The 17,386-nt window shown below is 54.6% G+C and overlaps 2 protein-coding genes across 3 annotated transcripts; one reads left to right on the top strand and one right to left on the bottom strand.

The window, feature by feature from the left end:
- Positions 1–7,607: 7,607 nt before the first annotated feature.
- On the top strand, positions 7,608–9,889 carry GDF15 (growth differentiation factor 15). The gene is made up of 2 exons (XM_004008419.5): positions 7,608–7,921; positions 8,978–9,889. The coding sequence occupies exons 1-2, from the start codon at positions 7,639–7,641 to the stop codon at positions 9,619–9,621; spliced, it is 927 nt and encodes a 308-aa protein (XP_004008468.1). The 5' UTR covers positions 7,608–7,638; the 3' UTR covers positions 9,622–9,889.
- Positions 9,890–12,700: 2,811 nt separating this feature from the next.
- Positions 12,701–16,683, bottom strand: LRRC25 (leucine rich repeat containing 25). 2 transcript variants are annotated; one of them, XM_004008418.6, is made up of 3 exons: positions 16,509–16,683; positions 15,173–15,963; positions 12,701–13,125 (listed from the first exon to the last, which is right to left on the bottom strand). In XM_004008418.6, exons 2-3 carry the CDS (start codon positions 15,952–15,954, stop codon positions 12,987–12,989), a joined length of 921 nt encoding a protein of 306 aa, XP_004008467.3. In that variant the 5' UTR covers positions 15,955–15,963; positions 16,509–16,683; the 3' UTR covers positions 12,701–12,986. The 2 variants fall into 2 exon arrangements, with proteins under 2 accessions (XP_004008467.3, XP_027825210.1); XM_027969409.3 differs by having other exon boundaries at positions 16,577–16,683.
- Positions 16,684–17,386: the final 703 nt, after the last annotated feature.

Genomic DNA, 17,386 nt, shown 5'->3' with positions numbered 1-17,386 from the left:
CTCTTCAGTCTCAGCCAAAGGATTAGGGTCCAAAGTAGCTTCATCTGACTTATTTACAAAACAGAAACAGACTCACAGGGACTTCCCTGGTGGTCTGTTGGTTGAGACTCTGCACTTCCAATGCAGGGGGCCAGGGTTCAATCCCTGGCTGGGGAACTAAGATCCCACATGCCTGAGATGCCACGTTACGGCCATGGTGTGACCAAAAAATAAAATAAAACATTAAAAAAAAAAACACTCACAGACTTAGGGGGCTTGGGATCAATGTGTACACACTGCTATATTTAAAACGGATAAATTATCACAACATTGCTAACTGGCTATACTCCAATACAAAATAAAAAGTTTTGTTTCAAAGTTTTTAAATAAAATGGATAACCAACAAGATCCTACCATATAGCACAGGGAACTCTGGACAATGTTATGTGGCAGCCTGGATGGGAGGGGAGTTAGGGGGAGAATGAATACATGTGATATGTATGGCTGAGTCCCTTTGCTGTCTGCCTATCATGACATTGTGAATCTGCTATGCCCTAATACAAAACAGAAAGTTAAAAACAAAAAAAACAAAGAAGTTTCATCCCTAAGCCTTCAAGATGCTCCCAGTCTGGAGCAGAAAGGGCAAAGCACACACACTCCCAGTACTGTGGGGTCAAGGCTGGGCTGGAGAAAGGGGTGGATTGGAAGCACACTGCTGAGCCTGGAAAAGTAATGTCAGAGGTGGGAGGGGCTTTTTGAGTAGGGTTTTGAGGAATGGATAGGAGTTCCCCAGCTGAGGCTGAGTAACTGCAAAACTAGCCAGTCTATTAAGCACCTGCTGTGTGACCCTGTCCTTTATACCACATTTGATCTTCTCTCAAGTGAGAGTCTCAATCTTTATTTTCCAGGTGAAGAAACAGAGGTGTGATAGAGAAGCATGACTTACTCCAGGTAATCCTTTCTGGCTCTTTCTGGTCATTTTCCCTCTGCTTCCTTTTTTTTTTTTTTTTTTTAACATCTTCAGGCTTTGATCCTAACCAGAGGGAAGAGAGGGGAGAATCCTATGGGTGAAGAAAGCCACCTCTTAAACTCCTGTTATGGAATTTAGCACAGCATAAAGTTGGCTTTTTATTTTGTTTTTTGACAAAATCATTCTTTCCCCAAGCCCATCAGGCTGGAATGATGTTCTCAGTTAATGGAGGAAGATACTGAGGCTCTGAGTGGTGCCTCAGCTTCCCCAGGAGCACATCCCTGGAACCAGGCCCAACTTGGACCTCTTAAGTATTTATTCTTCACACAAGGGCAAGCAGAAGACACCAGGCAGGCCAGAGTGGATAAGCTCAGACTATGCAGGAGGTCCAAAGGTGTCAGTTCTGGCTCAGAGCCCTCCAAGCACAGACATGCCTGGGCTTTTCACCAACCTGCTCTCTGATGCCGCTGATGCCCTGGGGGTGATGTCTGGGGTGCACCAACACTGGCTGAGGAGGGCCTTCTGGCTTTCCCAGGACCCTCAGAAGTGCCATCCAGTCCAGACACCCCCAGACTCCAGGAGCTGCAGAAATCCTACAAAGATTTGCTGACTGGGCTGCGAATGAAGGGAAACTCAAAAGACTGGAACCCAGACTTCAGACTAAAGCCCAAGCGGAAGTGCTGAGATTCCCCCTGGGAAGCCCCCACATCTGACCAGTGGTTCCATGTCATAGAGACCCAGAGCTGCCACTCAGCCTCAGTTTCCCCATCTGCGAATCCTGCGGGAACATCCCGCTCATCTTTGGGACTGACGGGGGAATCAGCGGTCTCCTTTGTGGCCAGACAGGGTGGGACTCGGCCACTCTAGGCTTGTAGTAGCCCCTCCTGGGGTCGCAGATGGGGATACTGAGGCCCAGAAAGCCCATTGACTCTCCCGAAGGGGCACAGCACCCCAAGAACACAAAGGCAGGATCTCTAGGAGGGCGCAGTTCCTAGCCCTCGGCTGCGGGGAGGAGGGAATTCAGGAGCAGGGATCTGGGTAAGCTTGTGGGGGGCAGGGGAGGCAGAGCTTGCCCAGACTAGCCCTGGATTTGAAGCAATCGCGTGTCAAACACCACTGAAGCTACCGGCAGTGGGAACCCTTACAATTTCCCCTAATTCCTTGCATTCCAGGGAGGCTCCAGGGGGGTGGAAGGAGATATGGGCTACACCAGGATCTGGAAGGACTTCCTCTGTGTGTGTGTGTGTGTGTGTGTGTGTGTGTGTGTGTGTGTGTGTGAGTAACTTGGTGGGGGCAGGGGATGTCACACCTCAGAAGGCGCTTTCAACCCTCTCTAACCTCACCTGTGCTGTGTGACTCCAAGCAAACCCCCGTCTTCTCTGAGCCTAGTGACGACACTGAGGGCCCTAGACCCACAGCCCCGCCCCACACTCAACTGCAAGATCTGGACCACACTGGGAGAGGGGGGGTGGTCCGTGGACTCTGGAAACTAGGTGACCTGCGTGGTCCGTGTGTGTGCTAAGTCACACTTCAGTTGTGTCTGACTCTTGCGGCCCCATGGACTGTAGCCCACTGGGCTCCCCCGTCCATGGGATTCTCCAGGCAACAATACTGGAGTGAGTTGCTATGCCCTCCTCCAAGGGATCTTCCCGACTCTGCGATTGAACCCACGTCTCTTATGCCTCCTGGATTGGCAGCCACGTTCTTTACCACTAGCACTGCCTGGGAAGCCAAGGTGTGTGGTCTGGTACCCTGCATTTCTCAGCTATGGAATCTGAGACCCAGAGAGATGAAAACACAGCAGCTGCTTGCTGCATCCTCAGCCCCAGGCACTTAGTAGGCCTTCAGTAAAAATTATTCTGGCTACCAGAGGAGGCACAGCCAGTGTGGGAATCTCTCTGTCTAAAGATCGGACATACACTCAATATTCCTGCCAGTATTAACTAAGCACCTACTGTGTGCCAGGCACAGTGGCAAGCAAGCAGACAGAAATCCCTGCTGTGACTCTGGTGGGGGAGGCAAATGATGGACAGTCAGGGAAAATAGGGTTGTGTCTACTTTAGGAAGGTTGGAGGGGTGTGTAAGCAGCCACGCTCAGGTTCAGGGGAAGAATGTAACTGGTAGAGGAAGTCGCTTGTGCAAAGGCCCTGAGGCAGGATCCAGCTCGGAATGCCGGAGGCAATGGGCGTGCACACACTCCCCCGTCTGTTGTGTGCTTCCCTCTTTGACCCCCAGGGAACCTCCAGCCTAGCATCCCCTTGCCCATGAGAAATTCCACTTTTTCTGGACCCTGCTTCCTCTGTCTCCGGCGGCACCGAGTCTGCTGGGAGTGTTAGGGAAAGCGCACTGTCTAAAATTGCCCACCCTAGCCAGGCACCCTAGCAACCATTTGTAGGCGTTGTTTTAGGACAAGAGGTCCTGGTAAGAAACACAGAACTAATAAGCCACCACCGACTGGAAGAGTTAGAGAAAGGTCAAAAGGAGACACCATGTGCCCGGCCACCTCCCGGAGTCCTTCTCGCTGGCATCCATCTTGGCTGAGCGATGTGTGTGCCACCAGGAAGGACTCTGAGTCAGAATGATTGACTAAAGACCACCTGGAAACTAATCCCATCAACATAAAACCTGCAAGCCGCACGGCAGAGCAGTCCTCCTGGGCTCCCTTCCCCTTCTGCTCTCCACCCGGGCGCCCCCTCCCAAGAAAATCTCTTGCTTTGTCAGCACATGTATCTCCTCGGACAATTCATTTCCGAGTGTTAGACAAGAGCCCAGTTTCGGGCCCTGGAAGGGGTCCCCCTTCCTGCAACAGGAATCTGAGGGTCCCTACAGCCCCAGGTGGGGGTCACTCATCGCCCAATGCAGAGGCTGTATTCAGGCCCCTGAGGCATTGGATCTGCCGGAGAGGGTACCCGTCCCCCAGTCTGGGATTCCTGTCAGCCCCTTGTCTGACCACAGCCACGATGCGAGCCAAGAGTCTGAGTCCATGCTAGGCCCACAGGTCAGAATGGCAGCGTTTAAATTGAGGAGATACTGGCCAGGGTCCATGCCTGGAAGCTTAATTCTTTTCTTTTTTGGGCTCAAGGCTTGTGGGATCTTAGTTCCCCAACCAGGGATCAAACCTGTGGCCCTGCCATCGGAGGCAGAGAGTCCTAACCACTGGGCCGCTGGAGAGTTCCTGACACTTAATTCTAACGGATGCCAAGCAAATGTTGCAACAGACCCTGTCCCATGACTTAGTCCCTGTGAGAGCTCCCACAGTTCCGGTCAGGGGTAACATTAACTAACATCTTTCACTGATGAGGAATCTGAGGCTCAGTGGTCGCAGCTGAGTTTCAGGAGCTCCCAGACCTCCAGGGGCTCCAGTCCAGCCTGAGCTGCTCCCCTGACTTGAAATCCGTTCCTCCTCCTCCCCTCCTCACCCAAGCCTTCCCTTCAGCTGCCCAGAGATCCACAGAAGTGCCTGCCCCCACAAAACACGTGCGGCACAGAGAGGGGAGACAGGACAGGAAAGAGAAACACCCCCAGACCCGAGCTCCCCGCTTCCCTGGGTGGGGCTCACCCAAGCCCTTCACAGGGGTGGGACCTGGGCCAGGGGCTTTTGGGTCCTTCACGCTTTGAGGAAGCCCCAGGGAAAGCTGGAATTGGGCTCTCTGCCTGCAAGGCCCGGCTGGAGGCCACAGGAGATCCATCTGGGTCTTGGGGGTACCTGGCATGCTTCCAGGGCCCCCTCCACATCTCAGGTTTCTGTCTTGTCCTAAATCTCTCTCCAGGAAGAACCCTGCTTCCTGGAGGTGACCCTGTGTCCTGTCCCCAAAGGAGAGACCAGCTCCTGCAGCCTTGGGGTGGCCTCTCCGCGACCCCAGGGAGACCCCTTGAGTGCCTTGCCTAAAAGCCCCGTGTATGGGACCCCAGGCCGGGCAAGGGTCTGCCGGACTTTGCTGGCAGCTGGGCCCCGGGAGACACTAAACTTGTCACCCCAGAAAGCAAGTAGAGCATTGAAACATCAGCTTTCCGGCATGTCTTTTGAGAAGCTTGCATCCACCAAGATCGTCCTCAGCCTGGGGTCATTAGTGGGAAGAGGGGGGCCCACAGCACCAGGGTTCCTGTCTTGGTGTGTGACCTGAGGGTATTTCTGCAGCAGCTGCTCTGGGTGCCCTGGGTAACAACTATACGAGGGTTTCTGTAACGATTATTCTCTCTCCTACAACCAAACCCCTGCCTTGGTTCTGGTGCCCAGAGAGGTTGAGTAACTTGCCTGTGGTCACACAGCAAGGTGGTGTGGGTGGGGGTAGGTTGCTGAGATTTGAATCCTGGCCATGCTGACCCCTGCGTTCCCTGTAGGCTCAGCAGTAAAGAATCTGCCTGCAATGCAGGAGACGTGGGTTCAACTTCTAGGTAGGGAAGAGCCCCTGGAAGAGGAAAGGGCAACCCACTCCAGTATTCTTGGCTGGAAAATTCCATGGACAGAGGAGCCTGGCGGGCTATAGTCCATGGCGGGGTAAAGAGTTGGACACGACTGAGCAACTAAGCACGCACACACACACACTGATACCCAGTGCATGCCAAATTCCCACTCACACACGACCCTGTGTGTATGTGTGTGGGGGGTGCTCTTACACCTTTACAGATGGGGAAACTGAGGCTGAAATCCTTTTTTGCAGGTATCACAGTCAGGGAGAAGAGGGATGGGAACGTGAACCCAGACTCACCTCTCTGAAGCCAAGAGCTGTCCAGATTGTTGGATCAAGGATCAGGGCAAATTCTTCACGAGGCTCTTAAACTGGGAGGAAAACCAGTAACAAATGGAAGGATCTCAGAATCCCCTCACAAGCCCAGAAATGCCAGGTAACAGATGGCCCAGCCGAAGGCTTGATGAGCCCAGGCCATTGTGGAGTCCAGCATTTCAGCCCTAGACACACACCAGTCCCCCGGGGCTCAGTTCCTTTATCCATTAACGGGAGTGCTTGTGAACTGTGCCCACAGCCTGGAGTCCAGTAAATGCTGGCTTCTCACCATATTGACCTTGCGGTGATGCCATCCCGGACAGCGCCCCCTCTGCCCCACCCACCCCTAGTCAAGCCTGGGCATGACAATCCTGGCTGAAGAGCCCCTGCCGTGTTCAGCATTACTCAGCGTTCTGCCTTGCCTCCAGGGTTTGGCCTCTGCAGGGGGGGTGGGGGTCGAGAGGAGGGTGTGGTGGGGTGGCTGTGGGGCATCCCTGTCCCTTCAGTCCTGCACCCTTTACTGAGCACTTACTCTGTGTGCCAAGACGTGGGTGCAGAAGACCCAGCCTCCCAAACAGCCACAGTTGAGATGGTAGCACGTTTACTCAAGGATGTTTATTAAGCCCAGAGCATTGCCAGGGGAACCTCTGAACCCCTGCATAGAGGCTGAGACTGAGCCTCAGGGGCTGCCGGAGGCATAGCTGGGCTCACACGGCAAGTGGGTGTGTGCCAGGGGTGGGAGAGACTTAGACTCCATTCTTTCACGGGGATCCTTTCTGTGTGACCCCTAGTAAGTCCTTGAGCCCGTTCCCTGCACATATCCTTTTCACACTTTACACATCCTTACGATCTGCTTTGAACAGCTGCCCACCCTCTCTGAGGCCAGGAAGCTGGGAGCAGGCACAGGGAAGGATGCCTGGGGCCAGGAGTCCCAAGCAGTAGAACAAGGTCTGGGTGCCCCAGGAGGAAGGGGAGTACCTGCTGCCCCTCCATTATCTAGAGGCTAGACTCAACACCAGCCCTCCCTGCCCTAAGCCTCACCACCCTAATTCCCTGCCATCTCCTCTTCAGGCCCAGCCAAAGGATCAGGGCCTGGATCCATTGTCCCTGTCCAAGCCTTCAAGAAGCTGCCAGTTTGAACCAGACAGGGCCAAGTACACGCACTCTCAGAACTGTGAGGTCAGGGCTGGGCTGGAGGAAGGGATGGGGTTGGAAGTACCCTGCTGAGCTTGGAAAAGTGATGTCAGAGAAGACTTGCTGGAGGAGGGGCTTTTTGAGTAGGGTTTTGAGGAATGGATAGGAGTTCCCCAGCTGAGGATGAGTAACTGCAAAAACACCCAGTTTATCAAGCACCTGTTCTGTGCCTGGCCCTGTCCTTTACACCTTGTTTGACCTTCTCTCAAGTGAAAGTCTCAATCTCTATTTTCCAGGTGAAGGAATAGAGGTGTGATGGATAGGAATGTTTTACCCCAGTTTGCACTTTCTGGCTATTTCTGGCCCTTTTTTCCTCTTTTTTCTTTGTTTTTCACTATCTTCAGCCTTTGACTTGAGCAGGGGGAGAGGGGGAATCTCATCAGAGAAGAAAGCCACCTCTTAAATCCCTGCTATGGGGTTTAGCACATAGTAAATAATAAATCTTTTTTGAGAAAATTATTCTTCCCACCAGTCCAGGTGGGATGATGACCCCATTTCACAGTAGAGAATACTGAGGCTCAGAGGGCTCTTGAGGGGGGTTCCCCAGCATACCTAGGAGCAACACCACCACCACCCCCCACCCGGCTCCATCAAAAGCACCGCCTTCTGAAAAGCAGCGGAAGACCCCGCCCAGTTTTGGTCCGTGGAGTGTTTACTCTGCACCCACGGCAGGCGGGACCAGGCAGGCGGGGGCGGACAAAGTCCAGGGAATATAAAGGCTGGTCCAGCAGCGACCGGTCAGTCCTAGTTTAGAACTTAACTAACATAGCTATGCCTGGTCAGCGACCGGCAGCGCCACATCGCTCTCTGATGTTGCTGATGCTGCTCATGTTCTCCTGGCTGCGGTCGGCAGGTGCCCTGTCTCTGACCCAGGAGCACCTCCAGACTTTCCAGGGACCCTCAAACGTGCACTCCAGCCTGGACATCTCCAGATTCCGGGAGTTGCGGAAACGCTACAAAGATCTGCTGACACGGCTTCGAGCGAACCAGACCTGGGAAGACTCGAACCCGGACCTCATGCCCCCTCCTCAAGTCCGTGTAGTCACTCCAAAACGTGAGTAAAATCTCGGAGACCCCACCCTGGGCAGCTCCAGTCATCTAACTGGTGGTTCTTAGACCTACCGCCGAGCCTCAGTTTCCCCATCGGTGAACCAGGCAAGAAAGTTGCCCCTTGGGGGAGCAAAAGACCAGACGTGCAGCGGGACCAGGCGAGGCTTAGCCAATCTGAGATGTTACAACACCTCCCGGGGTCGCATGGGGAAACTAAGGCCAGAGAATCCAGCGACTCCACTGAAGACTCAAAGAACCCAGGAGAACCCGGAGACAAGGTCGGGCTAGGGGGTGTGGTCCCTGCCCTTGGATATAAGGAAAGGGCTGTTTGTACGGGGGATTTCCCGGGGGAAAGATCCAGGTGTCCCGCGGAAGGAAGGGAAGGGGGGAGGACTGAGCGGTGCGCTGAGATGCGCTAAACCTCCTTGGGCTGGTTCCGAATCTGATGCAATCGCGCGCCAAGACTCCGCTAAAGGTGCATGTGACTGGTGTCTTAGCGAGGGAGTGGAGTATATTCACGCTCTCCACCGAGCCTCCAGCAGGCGGAGCAAGCGCAAGATCTGGGCTGCGTTAGGCACTGGGAGGAGTCAAGTCAGAAGTGAGAGCTCTTATCCCACCTTAATCCCACTTGTGCTGTGGGACTCCAGGAGAAAGAAGGAGGCAGAGACAGCGTTGGAATCGCAGACTCTCTAAAGCTCAGATATACATTCATTCCCGCGGGTACTAACTAAGCATCTACTGTGTGCCAGGCACAGTGGTGACCAAGGAGTCAGAAGTCCCTGCTGTGACTCTCATTTGGGGGAGGCAAATGATAGACAGCCAAATGAAATCGATCGATGCCAATTTCAGTCAGGCTGGAGTGGTATGTTACCAGCCACGCTGAGATTCAGGGGAAGAATGTGGCCGGTAGACAAAGTGGCCTGTGCAAAGGCCCTGAGGAAGGATCCAGCTTGGGGTGTTGGAGGAAATGGCACAAACACCACCACCACCACCACCACCACCCCGCGCTCAGCACACAGTAGGCCTGTGAGTGACTAGCTTTCTTTCCTCTTTTCCATAGTGCGACTTGGGCCAGGCGGCCACCTGCACCTGCGCATCCCCCGGGTCAACTTAACTGAGGGACTCCCTTCAGCCTCCCGCCTGCATCGGGCCCTTCTCCGGCTGTCCCCGAAGGCGTGGAGCTCGTGGGATGTGACGCGGCCACTACGGCGACAGCTCACACTCGGAGGCTCCCGGGGTCCCTCAATACGCCTGCGACTGTTAGCAAGACCGGACCAGTTGCAGGAGGCGTTGCCTTCTTCACCACCCCAGCTTGAGCTGCACTGGCGGCCAAGCGCCACCAGGGGGCGACGTCACACGCATGCTCACACTCGGGACGGCTGCCCGCTCGGGGAGGGGCGCTGCTGTCACTTGCAGAGCCTGCGCGCGTCGCTGGAGGACCTGGGCTGGGCCGACTGGGTGCTGGCGCCGCGGGAGCTGGATGTGCGCATGTGCATCGGCGCGTGTCCGAGCCACTTCCGGTCCGCTAACACGCACGCGCAGATGCAGGCGCGCTTGCATGGCCTGAACCCTGATGCTGCGCCGGCGCCGTGCTGCGTGCCTGCCAGCTACGAGCCGGTGGTGCTCATGCACCAAGACAGCGACGGCCGCGTGTCACTCACGCCCTTTGACGACCTCGTGGCCAAGGACTGTCACTGCGTGTGAGCGGCCCTGGTCCTTCATTTCTGGCATGGACGCACTGGAAAGGCTTCGGTTGTCCTTGCCTGTCTAGTGGGCTCCTGGAACCTGAAATACCCTGTTCATAACCGTTGCTGTCTGCTCCCTCCCCCCTAAACCTATGTATTTATATTTCTATTTATTATTAATTTATTGGGGTTGTCTGCCTGGGAACTAGGGGGCTGGGGAGGGGTGGTCTGACAGGGTGTGTGTTTATGAAAAACCCTGGTAATAAACGTGAAGCTGTCTGACCAGCCTTCTGTGGTGTCCAGGCTGGAGTCAATGACCTTGGGAAGAGCCCACCCGCACCCCTAGCCCCGTTGGCCTCAGTTCCCCCAGGGGATCTGATATGGGATGATTGAAACAGGCCAGGGGATGGGTGGCAGGACGTTCTTTGGGGATGCCAGGAAACTGGGTGATGCTCGTGTGGGAGTCCCTGGTGGTTCAGACGGTAAAGAATCTGTTTGCAATTCAGGAGAGGGGCGGGGTTTGATCCCTGGGTCAGGAAGATCTGGAGAAGTGAATAGCTACCCACTCCAGTATTCTTTGTGTGTGATTTTATTTGTTTTTAAAAATTTATTTATCTTTTAATTGAAGGATAACTGCTTTATAAAATTTTGTTATCTGTCAACACTCTCAACACTCCACTATTCTTGCCTGCAGACAGACAGAGGAGCCTGGTTGGCTATACATTTCATGGGGTGGCAAAGAGTCAGACACGGCTGAGTGACTGACACTTTCTTTTCACTGTCAGGACATCCATGGGACCCACAGGCAGCCGGGGACATCCCTCTCGCTGTTTCTGTGTTTCTCTCCCTCCCTGCTCCTCGGCTTCTGTTTCTGAGACCCTTCTGGGTCTTAAGTCTCCCTCCTTGTCTTCTCATCTCTTGGTAGTCCAGTCTCTGTAGGTATCTGGCCCCATTTTGATCACCATCCTGCAGTCTCTCCCCCGATGGGGGTCCCCTTTCCAAACCTGGGCAGCCCAGAGACACGTCCATCTGCCACCAAGTGCGCTGACCTAGAGGAGTCCCCGTCCCTCTGCTGTTTGTGGCACCTCCCTTCATGTTAACGGTGCATCTATCCTTTCATGTAAAAAGAGCATGCGTGGAGGGACTTCCCTGGTGGTCCAGTGGTTAAGATTCCATGCTTTCACTGCAGGGGACATGGGTTCGACCCCTGGTCAGGGAGCTGAGCATGGCTCATGCCTCATACCAGTGTCAAAAAAAAAAAAAAAAGTATGGAGAAAAAAGGCGTGAAGAACATTTTCACGCACGTCACATCTCCCAGGTTATATCCTTTTCTACTTGGGATCGCGGAATTGCTGAGATGTGCCAAGTCCAGCCCCCTCCTCACTTGCCTGTTCACCCTGAGGAACTGGAACAGGGATCTGGAGGAGACAGTTCCAGCTCCAGCAGTGAGTGCAATGTGACCCCTGTGAAGCCCCCCACCCAGAGGCAGATTGGAATGACTAGGTGCCCCTGAATGTATTTAATGAGTACCCACTTTGTGCCAGGCCTTGGCTGTGCCCTGAGGGGAGGAAGTGACAAGGTAGGCAAAAACCACTCTGTTCCAGCTCAGTCAAGTGCAGGAGACAAATGAATACAAGACAGATGAGTAAGAGAGCAGTCACAGGGGAGCACCTGATTCGCAGGAAGGACTGTGCCAAGGAGTCAACCCAGGCAATGCATCAGTGAACAGAGGGAGACAGGTGATTGGGGGCAGGAGTGGGGGCTTGAGCCACGTAGCACTGGGATGCAGGGGTGCAAGGAAGCTGAAGACCCTCATAGGTCACCCCTCCCACTTTGGGTCACTCCCAGGTGGTGTGATTCAATAAGACTCCATGTCAGGATGACCCAGAGGCAGCAGATGCTATGCTGAGTCTTTCCCCAAACACCAAGTGTTGCCTTTGCTGGACGCCACTGCCCATGTGTCTTTTCACGCCTCCAAGCTGGTCCCCTTGCTCAGCATGCCTTGTCCTTTCTACTTCTCAAACACCTATGCATCCTTCGAAACCCACTCCTGATTCCCCTCTTACATACAGCCTTTTAAAAATGCCTTCATTCATCTCTCTCTGGGGATCCTGGCTCTCACTTTCCCTCTGATCCAGGTTTGACCTCCCAGGACTGGGGCTGTCTGTGTCAAGCTCTGTCTCCCGTAGTCTGAGGGCTTGACAGAAGCCAGGCTGGGGGCAGCTGACAGAAAATCCAGCTGAGGCATGAGCTGGGCAGCGATGAACTCTACCTGAGGAAGAACCAGCTTCTTGGAGTGGCACTGGTGCTGCACCTAGACCCAGAAGGATGAGTTAAGGTGTCTCAACACATTAGAGGAGAAGGCGATGGCACCCCACTCCAGTGTTCTTGCCTGGAGAATCCCAGGGACGGGGGAGCCTGGTGGGCTGCCGTCTATGGGGTTGCAACAGAGTCAGACACGACTGAAGTGACAACAGCAGCAGCAACAGCAGCAGCAGCAGCAGCAACACATTAGAGCTAAAACAACCTTAGAGACCAGTTCTAATCACCCTGTTTTACACGTGGGGGAACTGACACCCAGAGGTTTCACGAGGGGGTCAGGAACTGGACCCGTGTTGCCCAGGCCAGAGTTCTACACCTGCATACAGATGCTTAAGAGTGAGAAGATGTGGAAGGGGATGGCAGTCTGGGCAGACAGATGGCATGCGTAAGGAAATGAAAGCTGCAGGAGGGAAGTGAGCTTGATGCGAGAGGAGGCCCAGATCAGAAGGGCAGAGAAATGGGAGTGCGTGGTGAGTTGGACAGGGCTGGGTCCACGCAGGTCTCAACCACCAGGCGGAGACTCTGGGGGCACTGGGGAGCCACAGAGGGCGTGTGAGCAGGGGAGGAGCACAGTCCTATTGTTGAGTTAGAAAGACCCTTCTGAGTCTGGTGTGGGCTGCCTTGGGGGCCAAGACGATACCAGGCATCTAGAAAGGGGCCTGAGAGGGACAGAGGGGAGAGACTGGGGGGTTGGGAGCAATTGAGGAGTCTCAGAGTTCTTGTCTTGGGAGCTCAAGAAATCTGCACCCTGAGGAGCCCACTCACCAGCAGCCTCGTCTGTCCTGAAGAATTTATTTGCGCACTGACAGGGAATGCCAACAGAGTTCACACATTGACTCTCCCACCCCCATCCACGTTGGGGTCTCTCCTCCCCTTCTGGCAGCCCAGTGGCCTGGGGGGGGCAGAATGGGCTAGGGATGGGGCTCCAGAGCCGCTCTGGAGCCTCAAGGATGACCCTCCCCTGGTGCCATTTCTCAGACGGGAGGACTGAAGCCAGGGAGGAGCCAGAATGCCCCGTCACCTGAAGTCTCAGGCTGGAGTCTGAGATGGTGAAGATGTTGCTCAGCGCCCGGGGACCACATACTCCTCGTCATCCAATGGGACCTGGCCCAGCGACTGCAGGTTGCAGTAGACAGGCTGGGACTCGTGCTGGAGGCTCTCATAGCTCATGTAGAAGTCGCCGCCCTCTGAAGGGGGAGACCTATGGGGAAAAGACAGATGGGAGTTCAGGCAGGACTCAGGGAGCAGGCACATCAGCTTTTAGAGGCAAAGTAGTTCATGGTGGTTGAGTCCACTCCTAATTACATATGGGGCTTCCCTGGTGGCTCAGAGGTTAAAGTGTCTGCCTGCAATGCGGGAGACCTGGTGGCTCAGAGGTTAAGCGTCTGCCTGCGATGCGGGAGACCTGGTGGCTCAGAGGTTAAGCGTCTGCCTGCGATGCGGGAGACCTGGTGGCTCAGAGGTTAAAGCGTCTGCCTGCAATGCGGGAGACCGGGGTTTGATCCCTGGGTTGGGAAGATCCCCTGGAGAAATTACATATGAGAGGAGTGGGGAACGGGGCAGCAGTCTCCCAGCCTGGCCCAACTTTCTGTGAGGAAAGCAAGAAGGGGGCAGTGACTTGGGGAAGATTCTGTGCCTTCAGCATTGCAATGCTGTGGTCCAAGGACCTTGAGTCATGGCAGGGTTTTTTTTTTTTTTTTTCCTTCCTTAAAGCTGAGATAGTTGCCCTTTTTTTATATTCAAATTTAGTTTTGGGTTTCCTCTTGAAAAACTGGAAGCTCTGGTGCCTGGAGCTGAATCAGTGCTCCTTCAGATGGGACATTTTCCCCCAGGTCTCCTGAAGCAACTGACTTTGGGCCTCGATACAAAAATCTCTGAGCCTCAGTTTCCCCACCCATTCAATGGATCAGAGGGGATGGTAGCTTCTAGGAATGTCTTGCTATGGTGGGCAAGACCCCAGAGAAGAACTTTCCTGCCTCCAGAACATCCTAAACCCACCCCTGGCTCCTCCTGGAACAAAGGCCCTATTGACTAAGTGGTGTCTATCAGTCATGTATACTTTAGTATAAATTACTCCAAAATACATAAATGGTTATATGGGGATGGAAGTCAGGATTTGTTCTAGTCTCTGCTTCTAACCTTGAGGAAGTCATTCTCCTGCCTCCCAGAACCTTCATTTCTTTCTTTCTTTTTTTTTTTTTGGCTGTGCCGCCTAGCTTGTGGAATCTTAGTTCCTGGACCAGGAATTGAACCTGCACCCTCAGCAGTGAAAGCACAGAGTCCTAACCACTGGGCCGCCAGGGAATTTCCAGAAACTCTATTTCTGCCACTGTGAAGTGCAGGAGGAGATTGACACATTCTCTTGTAAACAATGTTTTTAGAGGAGCCTGGCCCTGAGATCTTGGGGACAGCAAAGCAGAGCAGGCATCAGAACACACACTGCCTTAGGAAGTCTGGTGCCATCTACTCCCCACCGCAGACCACTTCTGCTTTTGGGCCGTATTTGTGTCTGCTTTGCATATGCTCTCATTTCTCATCAATAACTTCCCACAGGCCTCCCCATCTTTTGGATTCTGCTGCCCAGCCCAGTTGCCCAGCCCTCTTCCCTTCCTGCTTGGGTTCTCTCAGCCCCCTCCAACCTCAGCCCTGAAGTCTTGCCTTCTCAAAACACATTCACAGCAGACTCTGTTCTCTCCCACCTCCGGGCCTTTGTTCCTCCTTGTGCCTGCCCCCTAGAAACCCCCTCTCTCACCCAACCTGGAAACAGACCCATCTGTCTAAGCCTAGCCCATTTGGGGGGCAGGGCTTTGTGGGGGTCGAGAGACACAGATGGCTTTCTTGGCATCTCCTATGTGTCGGGGAGAGATGGGGATGTGGTCTCATTTTACAGAGACAGAAACAGAGGTTCAAAGGCAGCCTGGGGTCACACGAGATCTAAGCCTAGGCTGCTGACCACAGAGCCCCCACCACCTTGAACAGCTGCCTCCTCCCTCCGCATCCTTGTCAGCCAGAAACTGGGTTTGCAGGTCATGCAGGGGGATGCGTGTCTTCTGCACAGGAACTCACTTAACCCAGCTCTGTGAGGCGGAGGGCTGTTATTAATCCCATTTTATCTAGGAAGAAACTGAGGCCCAGAGAGGGGAAACTACTTGCCCAAGATCACGCAGCCTATAAGAGGCAGAGCCAGGAGTTGGACCCTGGCCATCCAGCTCCAGAGACTCACAGACACACGTGTGTGGGTCACTCACCTGTGTTCATCCCACTGGTGTCTGGCAGCCGGTGGGCCCACGAACATGTTCTCGTAGTCAGGGGTGGAAGATCTGGGCGGGGTGTTGGCTGGGGGCTTAGGCCTGCGGCCTTGGCTACCGTACCTTGACTGCCAGCCCGAACCAGACCTGGAGCCATCCTGAGCAGCCCACGTTTTGCTCAGGTTCTGGCCCATCCGATGTCTACAGAGTCTCCAGGCCAGCACCGGGCCGGCAATGGCAAGCACAAGGAGCAGGCTTCCGCTGGCCGCCAGTGCGCCAATGGTTGTCTTGGTCAGGCCAGAGGGGCAGCTCACATCCAAGAAGACAGAGAGGTTGTGCCAGGCACCAGTGGGCACATCTAGGCACTTTGGAAGCTCTGGGCCAGAGCAGTTGTCCTGCCGGTCTCTGTGCCAGTCTAATAGGACACAGCTGCAGTCAGCCTGCAGGTCGAGGTCACAGCGTTTGGCCAGCGCCCTGTCCACGAAGTCCAAGGAGTTGTTGGTCACAATCAGTAGCTGCAGCCGCTCCAGGTCACTGAAGAAGGACCCTGGGAGCCGTTGAAGGCCGTTCGCAGACAGGTCGAGGAGCTGCAGGAATCTGGCCCGCAGAGACTGGTTCTGAGGTAGCTGGCTCAGGATTTGGCCGCTGAAGTTGAGGCAAGTGTCAGAGTATTCCGTGGTCCAGTCCACGTCCCCCGAGAACACGCTGCATGACGACGTCTGGCTGCCTGCCTGGTGCAGCAGCAGTGGCAACAACAGTGCCCACGTCAGGGCACCCCCCATTCAGGCAACCTAGGCAGAGACACCGGAATCCAAGCCCCCGACCTCAGCTTGTGGCTCACCCTCCCCCTTGCCACTTGTATATAGATAGATAGATAGATAGATGTATATATTTTTATAGCTCAGGCCACTTCTGAAGTGTTAAAACAGCAGCCTTTCACTGGTTGCTCCTCTTTGATTGGCTCTGGCCTCAGTCTCCCCTTCTGGGGAATGGGTACCTAACCCTGATGCCTCAGGGGCTTGAAAGGCAATGAGGAGACTTGGCCCAGTCAGCCCCTTCCCTTTCTCTCAGATGTGCCCCTTCGGGCTAGGTTGCCCAATTTCCCCAAATATTTCGGGAGAGCTAGCCGGCGAGACAGGACTATATGCAAATGAGCTGTTGCCCCAGAAACGACCCCGCCCCTCTGCCTTTCTTCCGAACTGCAGGAGACTGGGAGTCTGGGTCTGAGAGTCTTGGGGTGGGGTGCTGACGAGTACCCCCCGCCCCACCACCCCCTCCCCCCCCCCCCCACCGGCTCTGGTTTGCACAGACCCAAGTTCCAATGCCTCCTTCCTACCTTTCTGGTCCTACTGCCCGGCCTTGGCCTCGGTCTTGCTGGAAGTTGCCGGCAGCGTGGTGGCTCACCTGGACGCGGGGTCAGAGGGTCCGACCCTCCCCGGCTTCCGATCCACTGCTATGCCTGGCGCTCCTCGCGCTCTGCACCGAGCTGCTCATGGGGAAGAGGAACTTGTGCCGAGTGAAGTGCCGAGGGGAAGAATAAAGAAGACCCAGAGACCCGCCCCCGCTCTGCTCCCGCGGAAGGCCTCAAGAATCGGGATTCTCATGGGAGGGGCAGGGGCGGGAGGCCTCCTTCCTTCTTGCTGAGACCCAATGACTATATGTCCCCCAGTGACACCCCAACTAACTGCTACCTCATCAACTCACTCTCACTTCCCAGTCTCAGCTCAGTTGACTCCCAACCCATGCATTCATTTATTCATTCAACAAACATTATCCATGGTGAGCCCCCCAAGAGGCTCCGCCCCCCGTTCGGTATCTCTAGGAGCAGCCAGTCTTGGAAAAAGATAAAGCTGGAAACAGACATCCCCAGTCTGACGGAGTCAGGTCAAGGTCGGAGTGAGGGTCAGAGTACTGGAAGCTTTCCTGGAGAAGGAGGCATTAGAGGTGGGGTTTCAACACATGAATGGGAGTTTGCCAAGGATTCCTAAAACCTGCCCTTGATTTTCCAAGCTCTTACCCTCTCCCACAGACTCAGAACTTTCCTTGTGTATGAACATGCTGTGGGGGAGCATTGAGAGGAGGGCTCGCTGGGGAAGAGGACTTTGAGTCTGGGGCTTGGAGGAAGAGTTGCAGTCGCAGGCAGAAATGAACGTGTCGCAGACTGCAGCGAGAAGCCGCAGCAGGAGCACAGGTCCTGTCGCTTGAGAAGACATG

This window comes from Ovis aries, chromosome 5 (genome assembly GCF_016772045.2).
Source record: "Ovis aries strain OAR_USU_Benz2616 breed Rambouillet chromosome 5, ARS-UI_Ramb_v3.0, whole genome shotgun sequence".
Lineage (NCBI taxonomy): Eukaryota > Metazoa > Chordata > Mammalia > Artiodactyla > Bovidae > Ovis > Ovis aries.
The sequence above is the reverse complement of the archived record's forward strand: the minus strand, read 5'-3'. Positions and strand labels throughout refer to the sequence as shown.

What these genes read in the sequence shown, in the direction of transcription:
- LRRC25 (XM_004008418.6), bottom strand. Translation starts at nt 15,954, where the DNA reads ATGGGGGGTGCCCTGACGTGGGCACTGTTGTTGCCACTGCTGCTGCAC. An exon ending in CACCAGTGGGATGAACACAG is followed by an intron (nt 13,126 to 15,172) that starts GTGAGTGACCCA and finishes TTTTCCCCATAG; the next exon opens with GTCTCCCCCTTCAGAGGGCG.
- GDF15 (XM_004008419.5), top strand. Translation starts at nt 7,639, where the DNA reads ATGCCTGGTCAGCGACCGGCAGCGCCACATCGCTCTCTGATGTTGCTG. An exon ending in CCGTGTAGTCACTCCAAAAC is followed by an intron (nt 7,922 to 8,977) that starts GTGAGTAAAATC and finishes TCTTTTCCATAG; the next exon opens with TGCGACTTGGGCCAGGCGGC.